Below are 22,760 nucleotides of genomic sequence, written 5' to 3'. Positions count from 1 at the left end.
TACCTCAGCTATCTCCTCCAGTCCATACACACTTTTCCACTGTCACACTTGATTGGTCCTATTCTCTCGTATCTTATCCTCTTGCTCTTCACATACATGTATCTGCAGTATGCTGCCACCAACACTGGACCCCCTGCAATTCATCTACCAACACAACAGTCACAGCTCGACACACTGTCCTTACACATCTGGAGAAGAGGGATGCTTATGTGAGAATGCTGTTCTTAGACTACAGTTCAGCATTCAACACCATAATTACCCCCAAGCTCAACAAGAATCTCAGAGACCTCAACCTTCACCCTGCCTTGTGTAGTTGGATCCTGCACTTCCTGCCACATCGCCAGCAGGTGGTAAGAGTGGGTATCCTCACCTCTGCCCCTCTGACTCTCAACACAAATACCCCTCAAAGCTGTGTACTAAGGCCCCTCCTCTACTCTCTGTATACCCATGACTGTGTCGCCACCCACAGCTCCAATCAGCTAATTACATTTGCTGATGACACTATACTAATTTGCCTAATCTCAAATAATAATGAGGCGGCCTACAGAGAGGAAGTCTTCATCCTGACACAATGGTGTCAAGGAAACAACCTCTCCCTCAACATTGCAAAAACAAAGGAGCTGGTTGTGGACTACAGGAAGAATGGAGACAGGCTCACACCTATTGATATCAATGGATCTGGGGTTGAGAGAGTAAACAGCTTTAAAGTCCTCGGCATAAACATCACTGAGGATCTCACGTGGTCTGTACATACCGGCTGTGTGGTGAAAAAGGCACAACAGTGCCTCTTTCACTTCAGACAGTTGAAAAAGTTTGGTATGGCCCCCCAAATTCTAAGAACTTTCTAAAGGGGCATAATTGGGAGCATCCTGACTGGCAGCATCACTGCCTGGTATGGGAACTGTACTTCCCTCAATCACAGGACTCTGCAGAGAGTTGTGCGGACAGCCCAGTGCATCTGTAGATGTGAACTTCCCACTATTCAGGACATTTACAAAGACAGGTGTATAAAAAGGGCCCAAAGGATCACTGGAGACCCGAATCACCACAACTACAAACTGTTCCAGCTGCTACCATCTAGGAAACGTTACCACAGCATAATAGCCAGAACCACAGGCTCCGGGAGAGCTTCTTCCACCAGGCCATCAGCCTGCTTAATTCATGCTGACGCAACTGTATTTCTTTGTTATACAGACTATCCTGTTGTACATAATTATTATAAATTACTATAATTGCACATTGCACATTTAGACGGAGATGTAACGTAAAGATTTTTATTCCTCATGTGCATGAAGGATGTAAGTAATAAAGTTAATTCAAATCAATTCAATAGAATTTTCATGTTGGGGGAGTTAGCTGTGAGAGGAAGACAGGAGGTACTGCTGTTAGTCAAAAGTTACATTACTCCAATTTTAAGGAAGGGTATCAGAGAAGACTCCTTAAGTGTGGCCAAATGGATTGAGATCAGACATCAGTACATTATTGGGGAGCTAAATGTCAAGTGGAGGAGGTGACAATAGGGGAACAATCTGGAGGCAACTCAGATATTTTAAAGTAGTTATGGAAAATGATAGGGATGAAACTATATCAAGATCTTAAATCAGCATAATTTCATTAACATATGGGAGAACCTGGCAAAGGTAGAATGGGAGCATCCACTTGCATGTCTACAACTGCACTGAATGGAGAAATAGTAAGAATTTAAGGCCAACATCTTCCTGTAAGGATAAAAGACAGGGATAACAACTAGATGGAACCATGAATGCCAAGGATATTGAGAGTTGAATAAAGAGTACAAATGAAACATATGATAGTCATTGGAAATTCTTGCTGAGGAAGCCTTTGAGAGTATAAAAACTGTAGGGATGCACACAAAAAGGATATTAGAGAGGCAAAGGGTGACAAGAAAAAACATTGGTCGGTATGATTAAGGAAAACCCGTGTTCTACACATATATTAAAGGCATTAGACTAATAAAGAGTAAAACTATGGCCCATTACAGACAAGTGAAGCAATCTGTGTGTGGAGTCTGAAGATACAGGTATATTCAGAACGACTAATTTTCAACAGTTTTCATAAAGGACACAGACTTCATCGTTGGAAAATTCTGTGAAGGGGAGGATAAAACTCTAGTGCATGTCTAGAGCATAAGAGGAAGTACATGATGACTTGGCAGGTTTAAAGTAGGTAAATCTCCAAAACCGAGCAGGATTTATGCTAATCTCCTGCAGAAAACAAGGGAAGAGATTGCTGGAGCTCTGAATGAGATTTTTATCATTTGCTGTCCTCCAGTCACCTTATTTGAAACATAACCCCCCTTTTCAAGAGAGTCAACATGGGGTAAAGCTTGGTAACTATAAGATTGTGAGTGGAGGGAAGGTGAAAGAGAAAAAAAAACTTTAATGGACAGGATTAATAATCACTTGGAAAGGCAGAGAATAATCAGATACTCCCAACATCGCTTGTCAAGGACAGATCCTGCCTGATCAGTTTGACTGCATTATTTGAAAGGCAACAAAATGGATTAATAAACACAGGAAGTAGGTGTGATTTATATACAATTTAGTAAAGCCCTTCACAAGGTGACTAATTCAAAAGGGTAGGGACCCATGGGATCCAGGGCAAGTTGGCAAAATGGATCTAAAACTGGCTTTGCAAAATAGAAGGCAATATTATAGAATTGTTTTTGCAATTGAATGCCTATGACCAACAGTGCCCCACAAGGACCAGTTAACCCTCATTATTTTTAATATACATAAATTTCTAAGGGGAGTTAATGGAAATGTGGGGTCAATAAGTAACAGGAAAATTTGTCTGGAGATGGGATTGCTCTGCAAATGGGCATAGACTCTCCTATACCATAAAGTAATTTAGGAGCCCACCGATTTATTGTGGCTACAGTGAACGTCATCTCCAAAATGCATTCTGTTACTTGAACATAGAAATAGAAAACCTATAGCACAATACGGACCCTTCCGCCCAAAATGCTGTGCCAAACATGTGCTTACTTTAGAAACTACCTAAGGTTACCCAAAGCCCTCTATTTTTCTAAGCTCCATGTACCACGTACTTGCTTAAACCACTTTGATGATACCTTCCAAACACACAAACTCCACTGCTGAGAAGGTTAAGAATAACAGGAACACCTTCAAGTGCCAGTTCCTTTTCCAAGTCACATAAAACATTAAGTTGGGAATAAATTATCACTCCTTCATCATTACTGTAAATAAAAGGCCACATCTCATAACTAAATTCTTAAAAAGGTCCTGATTTGCTATTCAGTAGAATATGTTTATGTATGCTAGAGATTAAGGGTATGTGCAGAAGTTGCTGGGGCCCGAGCAGACATACTTAAAACATCCTGAGCAACAGGAGAGGTACCAGAAGACTGGGAGAGAGCCAATGTTGTTCTGCGGTTTAAAAAAGCCTCTAAAGAGAAACCACGAAATTATGGGCCACTTAGTCTGACATCAGTTGTGGGAAAGTTATTGGAAGGTATTCTAAGGGACCAGATATATACATATTGGGATAAACATAGACTGATTAAAGATAGTCAGCCTAGCTTTGTGCATGCTAGGTCATGCCTAACTAACCTTATGGAGGAAGTTACCAGGAAAGTGGATGAAGGCAAGACAGCGGATGTTGTCTACATGGACTTTAGTAAGTCATTTGACAAGGTCCCACATGGGAGACTGGTCAAGCAGGTTCAGTCACTTGGCATTCAGGATAATAAATTGGATTGGACATTAGCTTTGTGGGAGAAGCCAGAGAGTGGTAATAGAGAATGGTAGTAGAGGGTTGCCTCTATAACTGGAGGCCTGTGACTAGTGGTGTGCCGCAGGGATCGATGCTAGGTTGTTTGTCAACTATATGAATGATCTGGATGATAATGTGGTAAACTGGATCAGCAAATATGCAAATGACACTAAGATTGGGAGTGTAGTGGACAATTAGGATGTTTATCATGGATTGCAGAGAGATCTGTATCAGCAGAAAAAATGGGTTGAAAAATAGCAAATGGAATTTAATGCAGACAAGTGCAAACTTTGCACTTTAGTAGGACTAATCAGGATGGATTTACACAGGGAACAGTAGGGCACTAAGGAGTACGGTAGAACAAAGGAATCTGGGAATATAGTTACATAATTCGTTCATAGCGGCATCAAAGGTAGATAGGTCATAAAGAAAACCAGGCGCATTGGTCCTCATAAATCAATGTATTGAGTACAGAAGATGGGATGTTATGTTGAAGTAGTATGTGAAGTTGGCGAGGCCTAATTTGGATATTGTGTGCAGTTTTGGCCACCCAACTAAAGGAAAGATGTAAGCAAGGTTGAAAGAGTGCAGAGAAAATTTACAAGGATGTTGCTGGGTCTGGAAGACCAGAGTTTTAAGGAAAGATTGAATAGGTTAGCACTGTATTCTTTAGACCATAGATGATTGAGAGGAGATTTGATAGAAGTATACAAAATTATGAGAGGTATAAATAGGGTAAATACAAGCAGGCCTTTCCACTGATGTTGTGTGGGACTACAACCAGGGGTTAAGAGTGAAACGTAAAAAAGTTTAAGGGGAATATGGGGGAAACTTCTTTACTTAGAAGGTTGTGAGATTGTGGAATGAGCTACCAGCATAAGTGGTACATGTAAGCTTGATTTCAACATTTCAGAGAAGTCTAGATACGTACAGTACATGGATAGTAGGGATATGAAGGGCTCTACGGTCCTGATGCAGGTCGATGGGAGAAGGCAGTTTAAATGGCTTTGTCATGGACTTAGATGGACAGAGGGCCTGTTCTGTCTGTGACATTGTGACTCTAAAATGTGATTCCATTGAAATTTTCAATGTCTTGATGAGGTGCATTCTACAAGACTGCTTCATCCAGTTGAAATGTGTAGCAAAACAAATTCTAGACTTGGGATAAAAAGCCAGCTTTTTAAGCATAAAATGAAGAAATTTTCTTTACTCAGAAGGTAAAATCTGGAGGGGGAGGGGAATCAATGGAAGGAAGTGAACCTTTGGAATTCTTGAGGCCAGAAGGAGGTGGATGCTAAGTTAGAATTTAATTAAAACTGAGACAGACTGATTGTGGCCATTAAAGGTATTAAAGGAGTTAAACCAAGTTCAACCATGAGCTGCATGGCTGAGCATTTCTTTAGGCGCTTACCTCAACATTAGTTGAGCCCCAATTTCCACCAATTAAACCTTAAGAAAGCTAGAACATTATTTTCAAAGGCTCCAACAGTAAGCCCTGTAAGTAATCTAACATCTTACTAAGCAAATACTGAATTTCTGGCCCTTGTGCTCTGTGAATAAAGACATTCTAATTGTAACTCCGTAACAAATACCAGCCACTGATCCTAGCAAGAGCCACTGCAGGTGAAACCTTTTATCCTGAAACTGCGATGTAGGGAAAGCAACCTCCCAGCATCTACCTTGGGAAACTCATGAAGAACAGTGCACTTCAGTGAAATCATATTTCCTTCTTTTAAGCTCCAGAGAATTTAAACTCATTCGAATAAAGTCATTAGCATCCTTGTATAATGTACAATACAATATGCAGATGTTGTTCCCTTATTTAAGAACGGGAGTAGAGATAGCCCAGGAAATTATAGAACAATGAGTCTTACTTCAGTGGTTGGTTAGTTGATGGAAAAGGTCTTGAGAGACAGGATTTATGAACATTTGGAGAGGCATAATATGTTTAGGAATAGTCATCATGGCTTCGTCACAGGCAGGTCATGCCTTACGAGCAACACACATCAAAGTTGCTGGTGAGCGCAACAGGCCAGGCAGCATCTTTAGGAAGAGGTACAGTCAACCTTTCAGGCCGAGAACCTTCGTCAGGACTCCTGACGAAGGTTCTCGGCCTGAAGCGTCGACTGCACCTCTTCCTAGAGATGCTGCCTGGCCTGCTGCGCTCACCAGCAACTTTGATGTGTGTTGCTTGAATTTCCAGCATCTGCAGAATTCCTGTTGTTCATGCCTTACGAGCCTGATTGAATTTTCTGAGGATGTGACTAAACATATTGATGAAGGTAGAGCAGTAGATGTAGTGTATACGGATTTCAGCAAAGCGTCTGATAAGGTACCTCATGCAAGGCTTATTGAGAAAGTAAGGAGGCATGGGATCCAAGGGGACATTGCTTTGTAGATTCAGAATTGGCTTGCACACAGAAGGCAAAGAGTGGCTGTAGATGGGTCATAATCTGCATGGAGGTCAGTGACCAATGGTGTGCCTCAGGGATTTGTTCTGGGACCCCTTCTCTTTGTGATTTTTATAAATGACCTGGATGAGGAAGTGAAGAGATGGGTTAGTAAATTTGCTGATGACACAAGGGTTGGGGGTGTTGTGGATAGTGTGGAGGGTTGTCAGAGGCTACAGCAGGACATCAATAACATCAATAAGATGCAAAACTAGGCTGAGAGGTGGCAGATGGAGTTCAACCCAGATAAGTGTGAGGTGGTTCATTTTGGTAGGTTAAATAAGATGGCAGAATATAGTAATAATGGTAAGACTCCTGGCAGTGTGTGAAGATCATAGGACACTCAAAGCTGCTGCGCAAGTTGACTCTGTGGTTAAGAAGACATACGGTGCATTGGCCTTCATCAACCGTGGGACTGAGTTTAAGAGGCGAGAGGTAATGTTACAGATATATAGGACCCTGGTCAGACCCCACTTGGAGTACTGTGCTCAGTTCTGGTCACCTCACTACAGGAAGGATGTGGCAACTATAGAAAGGGTACAGAGAAGACTTACAAGGATGTTGCCTGGATTGGGCAGCATGCCTTATGAGAATAGGTTGAGTGAATTCGGCTTTTTCTCCTTGGAGCGGCAGAGGATGACAGGTGACTTGATAGAGGTGTATAAGATGATGCAAGGCATTGATTGTGTGGATAGTCAGAGGCTTTTTCCCAGGGCTGAAATGGCTAACATGAGAGGGCACAGTTTTAAGGTGTCTGGAAGTAGGTACAGAGGAGCTATAAGGGGTAAGTTTTTTTGTTACGTGGAGAGTGGTGAGTGCATGGAATAGGCTGCCAGCGACGGTAGTGGAGGCGGATACGATAGGGTCTTTTAACAGACTCCTGGATAGGTACATGGAGCTTAGAAAAATGGAGGGCTATGGCTAACCCTAGGTAATTTCTAAAGTAAGTACATGTTCGGCACAGCATTGTGGGCCAAAGGGCTTGTATTATACTGTAGGTTTTCTATGTTTCTATGCATCTATGCATACACAGATTTATGAAGCCTTATTTTTAAATCTAGTTCACAAATAAAAAATATAATTCCATTGGTGCAGAACTATCATTCATATTGGTGCATACAGGAAGTTGAAAGAAAGATTCCAGGTATGTATAGAATTCACAATGGAGTAATAAATATAGGCTCATAAATTAAACAGAGATGCCTTTCTAAATTACAAACATCATTAAATAACAATTTTTCAGAGCTTCTGTTCAGAACATAGAAACATAGAAAATAGGTGCAGGAGTAGGCCATTCGGCCCTTCGAGCCTGCACCGCCATTTATTATGATCATGGCTGATCATCCAACTCAGAACCCTGCACCAGCCTTCCCTCCATACCCCCGATCCCTGTAGCCACAAGGGCCATACCTAACTCCCTCTTAAATATAGCCAATGAACAGGTGTCAGACTCAGCACTTGTATCTCAGAATCAAGATATTAAGGATTTGCATCTAAAATTCATACAAAACACAAACTCACTGCTAAAGGAAAACTTATATATTAAATCAAAGGCCATCTGGCATTTCAGGTGGATTTAAAATGTCTAATAGCATACTCTGAAGCACAGTAGAAATGTTTTGTTGTATGGACAATATTTATTCCTTAGTAGTGGAAGAACAGTAAAAATGCAACAGGAATTTTTTAGTATCAGTTTTAGTAACTAAAATAGTTTGTCTTATTCACAGTTGTTTGTCATAGTTTATATTCAGCCATTTGCGTAAGCAATTGTATAAATAAGGCAATCTATTTTACAGATTAAAATTGAGGGTTTTTTTGTAAAATGTTTGCCTTTCTTTCTTATATTAAGGAATAAATAATCAAAACAACTGGAAAACTTCCTGTGCTGTATCAAAATAGTGCAAAAGGAACTTTTAAATCTACCTGAAACAGCAACTTGCCTATGCTGAATATAAGCTGTCAGCTTCCTACATTACAACAATAACAATACTTCTAATGCTTCAAGTGGCAAAAAGCATTCTGTAAGGTTCAGAGGTCAAGGAAAGAGCCATGGAAAATTAAATCTCTCTTACCAGTAGCACTTGTAGATGGAGAAGCTGAGTCTTTTGGTGATGTTGTATTTTTCGGCCTGGCTGCTGCAAGACAGGGAGAACGATTGCTTTCTCCATTCATTACTGGAGAACTGGCTGCAGATTGCCGAGAAGAACTTGTTGATGGACTATCTGTACAGTTGAAGGTTTCGGTGTTCGATCTTATTGAAAAAAATAAATGAAATTAACATACTGGAAACAAATCCAATCCTATTCTTGTTCAATTAAATTTTTATCTGTATTAATTCAGATATTATTTTATGATTATTAAAAGTGTTTCCATTGAATTAATTCAATCTATTCTATCAATTTTTTTTTCTTTCAGGACTAGATTTCCACTATAGGCACAAACCATCCATGGGAAATGTCTGATGACACACATCCACCACACAGTGCGTGAAGAATTTATCCCAGACATCCCTCGATACTTTCCTCCAAATACCTTAAAATTATGCCCCCTTCTATTAGCCATTTCCAGCCTGAGAAAATGTCTCTGGCTATCCACTTTTGTTATGCTTCTTATCATCTTGTACTCCTCTATGAAATCACCCCCATCCTCCATCTCTCCAAAGGGAAAAGTCCTAGCTCATTCAACCTATCTTCATAAAACATGCCCCATAGTCTAGGCAGCATCCTGGTAAATCTTCTCGGTATTCTCTCTAAAGCTTCCACATCCTTGTGACCAAAACTGGAACCAATAGTACAAGTGTGGTCGAACCAGGATTTTACACAGCTGCAACATTATGATGCAGCTCTGAAACTGAATTCCCCTAACTAATGAAGGCCAACACACCAAGTGCTTTCTTAACAGCTCTAATCAAATTGCATGGCAACCTTGAGGGATCTAGGAATATGGACACCAAGATCCATCTGTTCCTCCACATTACCAAGAATCCTACTAATAACCCTGCATTCTGCCTTTAAATTCGACCTTCTAAAATGAATCACTTCACACTTTTCCAGTTGAACTTCATCTGCCTCTTCTCAGCCCAGCTGTGCATCCTGTTGCAACCTACAACCCTCCACACTATCCACAACTCCATCAACTTTTGTGTCACCTGCAAACTTACTAACCCACCCTTCCACTTCCTTAACCAAATCATTTATAAAAATCACAAAGAGCAGGGATCCCACAACAGATCCCTGGGGAGCACTACTGGTCAGCCACCATCAGGTAGAATACTCTCCACCTACTACCACCCTCTGCCTTCTATGGGCAAGCCAATTCTGTATCCACACAGCCAAGCTTCCCTTGATCCCATGCTTCCTGACTTTCTGAATGAGCCTACCACACAGAACGTTATCAAATGCCTTATTAAAATCCACTATTTTATCTTAATCAATGTGCTTTGTCACATCCTCAAAGAATTCAGGCTCGTGAGTCGTGAACTGCCCCTCGCAAAGCCATGCTAACTCTCCCTAACCAGACTATGCTATTCTCGTAAATCCTGTCCCTAAGAATCTTCTCCAATAATTTGCCCATCATTGAAGTAAGACTGACCTGTCTATAATTCGCAGAATTATCACTAATCCTTTTCTTGAGCAAAGGAGTAACACTTGCCACACTCATCTGGTACTATTCCTGTGGGCAGCGATCATTGCAAAAGATGCAATAAAAGCTTCCTTCACTTTCCATAGTAACCTGTAGAATATCCCATCCAGCCCTGGGGATTTATCTATCCTATGATTTTTCAAAAGTTCTAAAACACACATTCTTAACATCAACGTGTTCAAGCATATCAACCTGTTTTACGCAGTCCTCACAAGCATCAAGTTCCCTATCACTGGTGAATACTGAAGCCAACTATTCATTAAGGACATCTTATATCTCCTCCCTCCAGGCACATTGAGGGAAAATCTTGCTTGGTGAACCTGTTGGAATTCTTTGAGGAGATTAAAAGTAGGATAAGGGGATGCAGTGGATGTTGTGTATTTGGACTTTCAGAAGGCCTTTGACAAGGTGCCACACATGAGGTTGCTTACCAAGTTAAGAGCCCATAGTATTACAGGCTAGACCATTGGCTGATTTGCAGGAGGCAGTGTAGGAACAAGGGAAGTGGTGTTCCACAGGGGTCTGCATTGGTATCGCTTCTTTTTATATTATATGTCAAACATTTGGATCATGAAACTGATAGCTCTGTGGCCATTTGTGGAAGATATGAAGATAGGCACAGGAGCAGGGAGGCTACAGAAGGACTTAGACAGTTTAGGAGAATGGATGAAGAAATGGCAGATGGAATACAATCTTGGAAAGTGTATAGCCATGCACTTTCGTAAGAGAAATAAAAGTGTAGACTATCTTCTAAATTAAAAGAAAATTCAAAAATCCAAGCTGCAAAGGGATTTGGGAGTCCTTGTGAAGGATTCCCTAAAGGTTAACTTGCAGTTTGAGGCGGTGGTAAGGAAGCATTCATTTCAAGAGAACTAGAATATAAAAGCAAGAATTTAATGTTTTATAAGGCACTTTTAAGGTCACACCCACCGAGTATTGTGAGCAGTTTGGAGCCCCTATCTAAGAAATGATGTGCTAACGTTAAGATGATTCTGAGGAGATTCATGAGAATGATTTGTCAGGGCATGAAGGGTTACAGGAAGAAGGCAGGAAATTGGGGTTGAGAAGGAAATAGATCAGCCATGATGAAATGGCAGAGCAAACTCGATGGGTCAAATGGTCCAATTCTGCTCCTATATCTTATGGTCTTATCACCTTACAGACTTCTGTCAGGTCACCTCTCATCCTCCTTCGCTTCAAGACACAAAGCTAATAACCTGTCAAACAACAGTTCAGCAAATACAACAGTTCAACTCTGTGCAAAAGGAAAACACACATCATAGTGCGATAGTCACTGTCTTATTATTTTGTACAATATTATTGCACATTATTGATCATTATTGCATGCTGGTAAATTATTATTGTGTATGTTATTATTATATACTTTACAGTTAAGTCTGCATGCTGCTCAGTATATTTTTAAATGTTGCTGCTGTAATGAAAGAATTTCCCACTTGGGATCAATAAAGTATTTTTTATTATTATTGAACCACACACAACCTATTTATTCATATTTCCTGCATACTGTGATTTGACCAATACTCATTAGCTTTATTGTGCTATGTTAGGATATATGAAGTAGTAATCAGCCCCTTCGTAGACCAAAGGGGTAAGTTTTAAAATAGAGCCAGGATATATGATCAAGACCATAAATGAACATATTTCATCAGTGTTCACAACAGAGAAGTTTGCACAGTGAATAAATTCCCACAGCCCAGGGTGCTAAGGGATAGATTGCTGGGAATCTGATAGAAGTTTTTATATTTTCCTTAGCCACAGGTAAGGTATAAGACTTTATGATAGCAAATGTTGTCCATTGCTCAAACATGGCAATAGGGAGAAGCCTAGAAAATAAAGGACAGTGGCAGGGAAGATTCTGTATGTCAGGTTTTCCGTTCATTTGGAAAGGCAGGGACTGATTAGGAAGAGTGAGTATGGTTTTGTGCTGAGAAGATAATGTCTCGCAAATCTGATCGCATTTTTTTTAAAGGAGGTAACAAAGAAAATTGATGAAGGCAGATCAGTAGAAGTGATTTACAAGATCTTTAGTACAGATTTTGACAAAGTCTTAGATGGGAGGTTGATCCAGAAGGTTGAGGTACAAGTGATCCAAAATGTTCTAGCAAACAAGATCCAAAACGGGCCAGGCAGAGTGCAATGGTTGAGGGGTGTTTTTCTGACTGGAAGTCCATAACAAGAGGTATACCACAATGACTAGTGATGGGACTTTATTTGTTTGTAACGTATAAATAACTTGGATGTACTCTTACCACATAGGTGGTAAGAGAAGTAAGTTTGAAGAAAATATGAGAATTAGTGGAGTCATAGAAGTTTGTTGAAGAATACAGTGGGACACAGATCAGCTGCAGAGTTGGGGGCAGAGTGGTGGCAGATGGAATATAATCCAGACAAGTATGAAGTAATGCAAATTCCATTAGAATACACAGTAAATGGCTGGGAGCACTGATATACAGAGGGACCTTGGGTTGAAAGTGCTGGAATCTCTGGAAATTCCACTAAGCAATTCTTGACACAAGTCATCTTTGTAGCCTGGATGCCATTACAAAGGGAACTCAGACTGCATTGCCATGGGAGTGAACATGGTTTACTGACAGTAGCATTGGATTGGAAGTAGTATGAGGTGTTCACCCTGACCACTCATTCTGCACGATCCCAATCTTGACCACTAATTCTAATTCTCTCCCTACCCTCATAATTGTACCAGCTGGTCCCAGGTTTCTGGGAAAGAAGAAAACAAAATAGTTTTGGGTAGCAGAGAAGATGAGAAAAGGATGTGCAGAACAATAGGTATATCTGTGATAAGATGAGAACAGATAAAGAGATAACCTCTTTAGTTAAGTAACAATGAAAATCAATAAAGTTTCTTTGTCTGTTTATTGTATTACTAATTGTAAGATTGTGGGATATGACCAACAGGCCAGCCTATACAAAAATAAGAGGAAAAATAGAGCCTAAATTATAACAGACCAGATCCATTAGATATAAAGAAAGAATGGGTTGGCTGAAGTTGGAGAATTTGACAGCTGAAATCTCAGAGGATCCCAGACAGAAGGTCTTGATCCTCAAGGTTCTGCTTGATCTCATTGAAACAGCACAGGAGATAACAATAGAAGTGCTAGCGTGTAAGTGCAAATAATATGGTAGATAACCAGACGTTCTTCGTTACACAAGTATTCCACAGCATGCTTACCCAATTGCATATGGCAGCTCCAAAGCAGGTAAGGTCAGATAGTGCAGTACACTAGATTTCTCTTTATTCACTCTTGCCATGTTGTTCTCCATTAGTATTAGTTTCAGACCATTTTCTCTGTCTTTTTACATGACATTTAATTTGAAACAAAACTTTTAATTTCTCTGCCATTTCTTTATTCCTTAATTTACTTTCTCCTCTCCCAATATACAAGGCTACATTAAATTTTGCTAATCTTTTTCTTTTTGCATATCAGTTGACGATTTTATAGTCTGTATGTTTCCTACTTGGTGACTCTCATATACTTTTATATCTATCATAATCAAAATACTTTCCTTGTTGAATTCTGAAATCTACCCCAATCCTCAAGTTCACAGCTCCAGTTTGGTATCATTTCATTTTCATTTGATTTAAATACTTGTCAGCACAGGCCTGATCTCCTGAACTGAGTTTCATTAAAGATGCCTGAAGCTTGTAAAGAGAGCACCAGAATGTCTATGCAAATAAATCTGAAACATTGTGAGTTTCACTCATAGGTAATTCTCTCTGTACCATGCTATTACATAATTGGAATATAAATTTGATTTTAAATGGCAATGTACTGGTTTAGCTTCTTCTAATGGTCTGCTCTGAACCTTCACTGAATTCAATGGAAACCAAACTTCACAGAAAGTATAACAATGACTGAATCACTATTGTTAATTTTCAACACTCATTCAAGACATTTAAATAAATACCTACTGTGCATAATTCCCAAATGACCAATTATAGAACATCAATGAAAGAAAATATGAAATGTCAGAGTTACAAAGTGCAATATTCTCAGAATTTTATACAGCAATGTAAGTGTTTAACTATTTTAAGTGCAAACCAGATTTTCATTCTGTTCAATTACATAGTTAGTTATAAGACATTCTATACTAATACATGCTAGTTTTAAGTTGTAGTATTCAAACTGAATAGACCTTCAAGTGCTAGCATTCAAATTGAAAGTTCTAAACAAGTTGTGAAAATGAATTTAAAAATATATGAAACAATAATCATTAAGGATTTTATCAAAGAGGGAGGTAAAGAGAATATGGAAAAGAATTTCCTACAAAGTATACAGGAGTTCTGCCTTAATCAGTATGTAAAAAGCCCAAAAAGTCATAATTCATTTTTGGAGCTAGTAATGTGTAATGAACCAGACTTAGTAAGACAATTAAAGAAGCACAGGTGTCTTAACAGTCACAATGTCCATCTGCTAATATGAGGCCACTACCATAGTTGTCTCACTATCAGCCTGGCCGCTTGTGAAAGAAGCGCAATCCCACAACGGCACAGGAATTTCTTCTCAGGATTGAAGAATGAAAGAGGAGTTCCAATGGGTAGAGAGAAGGACTGAGAGGAATGTGCAAAGAGCACTGTGCAGGGTCGAGGAAAGAGAGGGGTGCAGGAAAAGAGATTAAATTGCATGAGACACAAGTGGCGTGGCGTGGCGTGGACGTCTGAAGGAAAAAAAAGTGGATGCTCCTCCCTTTGGAAGCAAGAACCAGTACTGGCTGATGGGTTTTGTCATCAAGAATGTATTTTCCTGCTATCTCAGTGATTCCTTGACCCCACCTGTCCCACCCATAAGTGAAACCCTCATGATATGCAGGCTCATTTTAACATGCAGCCACTGTGCTACAATGTTCAGCACATACACCCCAACCATGGAAGTTACAAGTGAGGGAAGATGGATGTCCACTCCATTCTAGAAAGAACACTAGCCCTCTTCTGGAGAGGGACAAACAAATCTTTTTGGGTGAAATAGATGCCAGAATTAGAAAAAAGACAGAATCTACTAGAAAGGCAAAGGAGAAGGTCAATTCCAACAGAGTGCTTTTCATTTAAAAATGAAACATGGGTGTATTGAATATTTGATTGAATGCTACTTAAACATCAGTTTGGCTCCAAAACAAATGACCACAGAGACATTGCCACATGATCATCAACCTTGAAGGTATTAAAAACCAAAGATAGTCCTTCAATCCAGTAAGATGGCTACATGTTTGCACGCAACAACCTTTCAAACAACCAAAGTTGCTTTCTTCTTTGCTAGTTGTGTTTTTATGATAACAAGACAATTCTACTCCAAGAACTTTGGATACCGCAGGGCTATCCCAAAAGGGAGATGCTCGCTGATTGGAATAGCTGGACTAGTTCATCGGCAGAGCCAGCCAAGGTGTCAAAGGAGCCGGCTGGGATGTTGAAGGAGCCAGACTGGGTTTGAAGGAGCAGACTTGGTTGTAGACCATGTTGTTGCCTGCTACTTGATGTTGGTGCACGAAGGCAATATGCAGTATGACCATGAGTGATTATCGTGGACATTTCACTTGCAATTGCAAAACTATGTTGGACAGTGATAAGGTAAGTTGCCATAGGCCTATTACCCTTGTCTGGTAACGCCACAGACAACATGAGAGCTATGTAGCAGACCAGGTAAGGAGCCGTGTGAAGTGGTGCAGCAAGGCATCCATGCTCAGTGGGGAGGGGGGCTAGCCTCTCCTATCAGTGCTGCCCTCCGGTGTTCGATCAGTGTATTGCCATGCTGGATTACATGCATCTCTGCACTGGTGGGAGGTTGTACTATCAATTGCAGGACATGTCACTCAGGGGCTTTGATTATTCGGCCATAGCACCACAATACACAGGAGCAGAATTCGCCCATTTGGCCCATTGAGTCTGATCCTTTCTTTACCCCCCATCCTCAGCCCCAATCCCTGACCTTCTCCCGTAACCTTTGATGTTGTGGCCAATCAAGAACCTATCAATCTCTGCCTTAAATACACCCACTACCTGGCCTCCACTGCTGCCTATGGTAACAAATTCCACAAATTTACCATCCCCTGGCTGAGGATGGCCCTCTAACCTGAGGCTGTGCCCTCTTGTCCTAGACTCCCCAACCATGGGAAATATCCCTTCCACATCTACTCTGACTAGGCCTTTCAACACTCGAAAGGTTTCATTGAGATCTAGCGAGTACAGGCCCAGAACCATCAAACGTACCTCATATGATAACTCTTTCATTCCCGGAATCATCCTTGTGAACCTCCTCTGAACCCTCTCCAATGCCAGCACATTTTTTTTTTTTTTTTTTTTTTTAAGGAGCCCAAAACTGTTCACTATACTGAAGGCAAGGCATCACTAGTGCCTTATTAAACCTCAGCATCACATCCCTGCTCTTATATTCTAGACCTCTTTTGCAAGTTAATCTTTAGGGTGTTCTGCACAAGGACACCCAAGTCCCTTAACATCTCACATTTTTGGATTTTGTCCATTTAGAAAATAGTCTGCACATTTATTTCTTCTACCAGAGTGCATGACCATGCATTTTCTAACACTTTGCTGCTTTCTCGCCCATTCTCCTAATTTGTCCAAGTCCTTCTGCAGTCTTCCTGTTTGCTTAACACTACCTGCCCCTCCACCAATCTTCATATCATCTGCAAACTTGGCAACAAAGCCATCTATTCCATCATCTATATCATTGATTTACAGCATAAAAAGAAGCGGTCCCAACACTGACCCCTGCGGTACACCACTAGTCACTAGCAGCCAACCAGACAAGGATCCTTTTATTCCCACTTGCTGACTCCTACCAATCAGTCAACGCTCTAACCATGGTAGTAACTTTCCTACAACACCCTGAGTTCTTCACTTATTAAACAGCCTCATGTGTAGCACCTTGTCAAAAGCCTTCTAAAAATCTAAATAGACAATATCCACTGCATCCTCTTTATCTATCCTACTTGTAATCTCTTTAAAGAATTCCAACAGGTTCATCAGGCAACATTTTCCCTTAAGGGAACTATGTTGACTTTGTCCTATCCTGTCTTGTACTCATCCTTAATAACTGACTCCAACATTTTCCCAACAACTGAGGTCAGGCTAATAGGTCTACAATTTCCTTTCTGCTGCCTCCCTCATTTCTAACAGAGTGGAGTGCCATTTCCAATTTTTCAGTCCTCCAGAACCATGTCACAGTCCAATGATTCTTGAAATATCTTTAATATTGCCTCCACAATCTCTATCACTACCTCTTTCAGAACCCAAGGGTGCAGTTCAACTGGTCCGGGTGACTTATGTACCCTCAAGTCTTTTGGCTTTTTCAGTACCTTGACCCTTGTAATAGTAACCGCACTCACTTCTCTTCCTTCATACCCTTCAACATCTGGCACACTGCTAGAGTCTTGCACAGTGAAGACTGATGCAAAATACTCACTTAGTTCATCTGCCATCTCCTTGTCATCCCTGTTATTATTTCTCCAGTCTCATTTTCTAGCGGTCCTATATTTACTCTCATCTCTCTTTTATTTTCTATATGTTGAAAAAGCTTCTTCTATCCACCTTGAGATTGTTTGCTGGCTTGCTTTCATATTTCATCTCCCCCTCCCCCCCCCATAACTCTTAGTTGCTTTCTGCAGGCTTTTTAATGCTTCCCAATACTCTATTTTCCTGCTAATTTTTGTTTTGTTGTATGCCCTCTCTTTTGCTTTTACATTAGCTTTGACTTTGTCAGCCACAGTTGTACTATTTTGCCATTTGAGTGTTTCTTTGCTTTTGGAATACATCTATCCTGCACCTACATCGAGGATGCAGAGCTAAGTAGTTATGGCGCCCGACGGAGACTCCTTTGCTTGTATCTTCGAAAACAGTTCTATTTCCATCTTTAATATCTCTATTTTTCCCTTTCAGGGTTCTTTTGAAGACCCTGACCTAGAGTTACACGCTGACCACGGTTCTTTGCAGGAATGGGACCCGCTTTCGGGGTTCCACAATCAGCCACTAATCGGCATGGCAAAGTCTCGGCCTAAGATTTCGGCCCTGGGATCTCGAGGAACTGGAGACAGGCAGATCAAGGGTCGGTGTCACCACAGGAGACCCGTGTGTCGTTGGGAGAGTTGGAACATCTGCTGTGTGCCTGGGGACCGGGATCTTTGCGATCTTCAGGCACAGAGCTCAAAAAAAGCGACATAACGGACTTTTTAACATCGTAAACCAGCCAGTTATTTGTTGTCTCTCCCTGCTCGTTGGAAAATGGAGTCACCGCTTTCTCCCTTATTAGGAAAGAAAGAGCCTGCAGCATGTCGAATTATCGTGTGAACAATGTAGTCTTTGGGGTAACTGCAAGTCTGTGTCTTTGCTCACGTTTGAGTGCTGGTAGTGGGTGCGCTTTATTTTTGCCGGTAGGGAGAGGGGTATTGTTGCACACTGCCACTTACGCGCGGGAGAGAGGGGAGCTGTTTTGTTGAGCTGTATCTATGTATGGTTGAATGATAATGACAACCAAATGGTCCACCTTAATTGGATAGCTGAAGGCCATGACTCAAAACATAGGATTTGAAAGTGACCATAATCTATAATAGAGAATGATACAATATGAATAAAATCAATTTAGTAAATGAAGAAAAGGTAATTCTGAGAAGCAAAGAACAGAACTTTGGAAAATAAGCAGCAATATTGGTAAACAATATACCAAATTATTAATAAGTAATATTAAAATAATGGTCAACAGAAAAAAAACTACCAAAAGAAAAAGAATATGCAAGCCTTTATGGATGAATAAAGACATATCACAACAGCAGAAAGCAAGGGAAGAGGTACACATTAATTGAATGCCTTAAAAAAAAGGGAGTATGAAGAGAGAAATAAAAAACAAAGTTAAGAATACGACTAAGAAATAATATTAATAAGGAACATAAAATAAAACAGTAAAATATTTCAGATATATCAAATAGAACAAAAAGTCTGGGCTAGGAATAGGGCCCTTACAGGATCAATAAGACAGAGCTACAATTAAAAACAGGGAGCATACAAAAATGTCCCAATACTCATTACAAGTTAATTCAAAATTAGAAAAAAAGGATACAGGAAATAAACTAAAATTATAAAATCTCTGGTCTCAAAGGATGTCATCCACAGATTTTAATACAATTGAGAGAAGTGACAGCTGAGACTTTTCTACACATTTTAACTTATTAGTGAAAGGTGTAGAACTGAAGAAATGATAAATTGCTAATGTAATACATCATTGTATATAATAAGGGTGGTACACATACTGAGAGAATGAGTAATAGATCAGTCAGTTTAACATGGTGGTAAAAGTATTGCAGTTCCTACCAAAGGAGAAAATGGTAGAACAGCAAGAAACAAGTAGTATAAGTCTGAAAAGTCAGCATGGATTTCAAAAAGGGAGGTCTTGCACGACCAGTTTTATTGAACATCTTTGAACTTATATTGACAATATAGTAGATACAATTTATCTAGGCTATTAGAAGTCATTCAGTAAGGTACCCTACAATAGATTAACGAGTAAGGTCACAAAAGGCAGACTCAGCAGACAAGCAGCAAACTGGATTGCTAATTTCATAATTCAAGAATTATGACCTGAAACCTAATTCAAGAATGAACAGCAGTTCATTCTAAAGAAAGAAGTGAGGTAGTGGGTGTTCCACCCGATTAGTGATGTGACTCCTGCTGTTCGCAACTTAAACTAAATGATCACAAACAAAAGAAAACCTACAGATGCTGGAAATCCAAGCAACATACACAAAATGCTGAAGAAACTCAGCAGGCCAAGCAGCATCTACGGAAAAGAGCACAGCTGATGTTATGGGTCCTGCTGAAGGGTCCCGACCCAAAACATCGACTGTACTTTTTTCCATAGATGGTCGCCTGCCGAGTTCCTCCAGCATTTTGTGTGTGTTTTGCTTAAACTAAATGATTTAGAGATTGGAATCAAGAGCTCAACTTCTAAATGTGCAAGTAATATCAAATTTGGGAGGGTGGTTCATAGTTAATACCAAGAATTAAAACAAAATTTGAGGACAATATTTGACAGCTAATGTTCCACACAGGTAAATGTTATGTTGTATATTTTGTAGGGAGAATGGGGAGATCATTTATTATTTGGAAGATGTAAGTCTAGGTGGGGTAAAAGGACAAACAGATGTCGGGGTACAAACATACCAACTAGTAAAATTTTACCATAAGCAAACATAGTCATAAAAGGAAAAAACAACAAACATTACTGGAGAGATATAGTCAAATATTTGGGCAGTTATGTTAAATATATATCAAATCTTGTTCAGAGTACACTTGGAGTTCTGTGTACAGTTCTGATAACCACTTTATTAACGTGCAATGAGGCAATGAGAAGGATGTATAAAAGATTTAAAAGAATTATAAGCAAAGTGAAAGGTATTTGAATCTGGAGAGGATGAATCAATTGGGTCCCTCGGCTGAAAAAAGAAAGTTGAAGGGTGAATAAATGATGAAAACAATGAAAGGTTTTAATAGGTTTTAACAGGAAGTATGTATCCACTTGTGAAGAAGAACATAACTAAGCCATCAACAGAAGCCAGTCACCAAGCAGTTCAACATAGAATTCAGAAAACAATCAGAATCAGGTTGATCACCGACAGATGTTGTGAAATTTGTTGGCATAGCAACAGCACAACAATGCAATACATAATTTTGGGGAGAAAAGTAAACCAAGTACAGTAAGTACATATATGTATATTAAATAGTTAAATTAAAAACAGAAATAATATTAAAACAGTAAGGTAGTGTTCGTGGGTTCAAAGTCCATTTAGGAATCAGGTGGCAGAGGGGAAGAAGCTGCTCCTGAATCGCTAAGTATGTGCCTTCAATGAAAAGAGGGTACGTCCTGGGTGATGGGGGTCTTTAATAATGGGCGCCGTGAAGAATATTATGTGGGTATGCCCACAAGAAAATTAATCTCAGATAGAGTGACATTTATGTACTTTGAGAACAAATTTACTTTGAACCTTTCTTAAATACTGTAATTCAGTACATTACAAATGTAATAGAAAGTTAAACTGTTAATAAATATAGACTGAGTTGACCTTACATCATGTGGCAACAATACACTCATCATAAAAAAAAGTCACAGTAATTTTGGAGATTTTTCCAATTATGATACCAATTATTTGCTGATTAGATTAAACACTGTATTTTCAGATATCCCACTAAATACTTCTGAAGTAATTTACCTTTGTTGTCCCAAATCATAGTTACTTCTCATTATCTATATTTCAAGCATTCTTTACACACCTTGTTCTAGCCCTTGTAGAAGATTCACCTCCATTTACGTGGATGGCATCTCCATTCTGCTGAACTTCTGTTTAAAAGAAATTCAGTTAAATGGACATATATTAACAAACTACTGAAGTTATTTTGAAGTAACTAAAAAACAAGTACAAAGTATGTTACCATATTATACTAACTAACAGGTTATATTTTATATTTACTCACTGGTTGCTGATGTATTGCCATTGGGTACGGATTCCTGATCCACTGTCATTCCATCAAGGAAAACAGTCAAGTCACCAGTTTGTACTACCCCAGTCTTATTTTCTAATGTCAGCTTCAATACTTCTTTAACATTCTCCACTAATGAAAAACAATATAAACACAGCACATTTTGTTTGTTGATGTCTACAGAAACAGCCTGTATAATTAGAATTATCAGTATTTTTCTTGCGCAGTATTGTGTATTTATCTTGTAGCTAGAAAAAATAACAAACTATTAAAATAAATTCCATCTAGACTACCTTTAAGATAGAAAACAGGCAATATATTTTTTAAAAGGTGCAAAAAAGAGAAGAAATTTTACTCTGAAGAAAATATGAAGAATTACGAAAAGCTGAGGTTAAAGTGTCTGTTACAGGAAAAGTCTTAGAGAACAGAAGCAGAAATGTTTGGAATTCCCAAGTGGGGAAGCTGTACAGTTCAAGGCATAACTGCCCATTAGGGGCCAAGGAAAGAGAATGCAAAATAGCTTTCAGTCAAGAAAATGAATCTTAAAGTGAAACTGCAATGCAATTATTCTCTTTGTATCTCATTTTCCCTGCATAACACCTTCCCACTAATAGGCAAAACAACAAGGAGAATGGTTTTTAGTGATGTCTCATCACAAAACTTACATTTTCTGTTGTGCACCTCCAAAGCTTGGCCAATGTCTAAGGTTGCTTTCCCTAATAAAGCATCAGATTTTAATGTATGATGGCTCCAGATTTTAAACTCCAATTTGGTGTGTGGTGTTACATTCCTGCACACAGAAGAAGTGTATTGTAACATAGGTGTATACAGCACAACTAAAAAAACTATTAAAATTCATAGTTAATTTTGAAAGTTTATATGCATCCACTATTTCTTTTTAATCAGGCATTTGAAGATAGTTAACTAAAACTTCTGTATCAAAAAGAGGATATTTTACCGCTGTAAATCTTCTGACTCATCTGATTGAGATATAACCGGTGAAGAGTGTTTAATATATTTTCATTGATAAAAACCAGAGGTAATAAGTAAACTTATCTTCAGGGCTGATAAACCCAGACACATAATACTGTATATTCAATGGCACTGATTTGCTGAATAAAACCAGAGAAGGCCACACAGAAAATTAATTAATTCTCACAACTGCATGAAGTTCATAGTATAGGAGGACCATTTCACCCACTAAGCTTTCTATACCCATTGCTCACTAAACTTCCCCAGCCTACTGTTTAACTGCAGTTTCCTGGATTAGGCAGTTTGGATCAGACTCCATTCACATAAAGGAATCTGTTCAACTCTCAACTCTCACACTTCTGTCAGTCATTTGAGGAGACACTAAGAATCTACCTAACAAAGTTACTGAGATTGAATAGCAGAAA

At 39.4% G+C, this 22,760-nt stretch overlaps 1 protein-coding gene across 2 annotated transcripts in view; it reads right to left on the bottom strand.

Moving 5' to 3' along the window:
• The window catches only part of LOC140196759 (NEDD4-like E3 ubiquitin-protein ligase WWP1), a 157,378-nt gene that overhangs the window by 71,169 nt on the left and 63,449 nt on the right, over positions 1-22,760 (bottom strand). For both annotated transcript variants that reach the window (XM_072256491.1, XM_072256501.1), the window contains 4 exons: positions 22,029-22,153; positions 21,358-21,495; positions 21,157-21,223; positions 8,279-8,457 (listed from right to left, as the gene is read on the bottom strand). In XM_072256491.1, the coding sequence (XP_072112592.1) occupies positions 8,279-8,457; positions 21,157-21,223; positions 21,358-21,495; positions 22,029-22,153 (509 nt within the window). The remainder of the gene's footprint in view (positions 1-8,278; positions 8,458-21,156; positions 21,224-21,357; positions 21,496-22,028; positions 22,154-22,760) is intronic.

This window comes from Mobula birostris, chromosome 1 (assembly GCF_030028105.1).
Source record: "Mobula birostris isolate sMobBir1 chromosome 1, sMobBir1.hap1, whole genome shotgun sequence".
Lineage (NCBI taxonomy): Eukaryota > Metazoa > Chordata > Chondrichthyes > Myliobatiformes > Myliobatidae > Mobula > Mobula birostris.
This window is presented reverse-complemented; position numbering and strand designations above follow the sequence as displayed.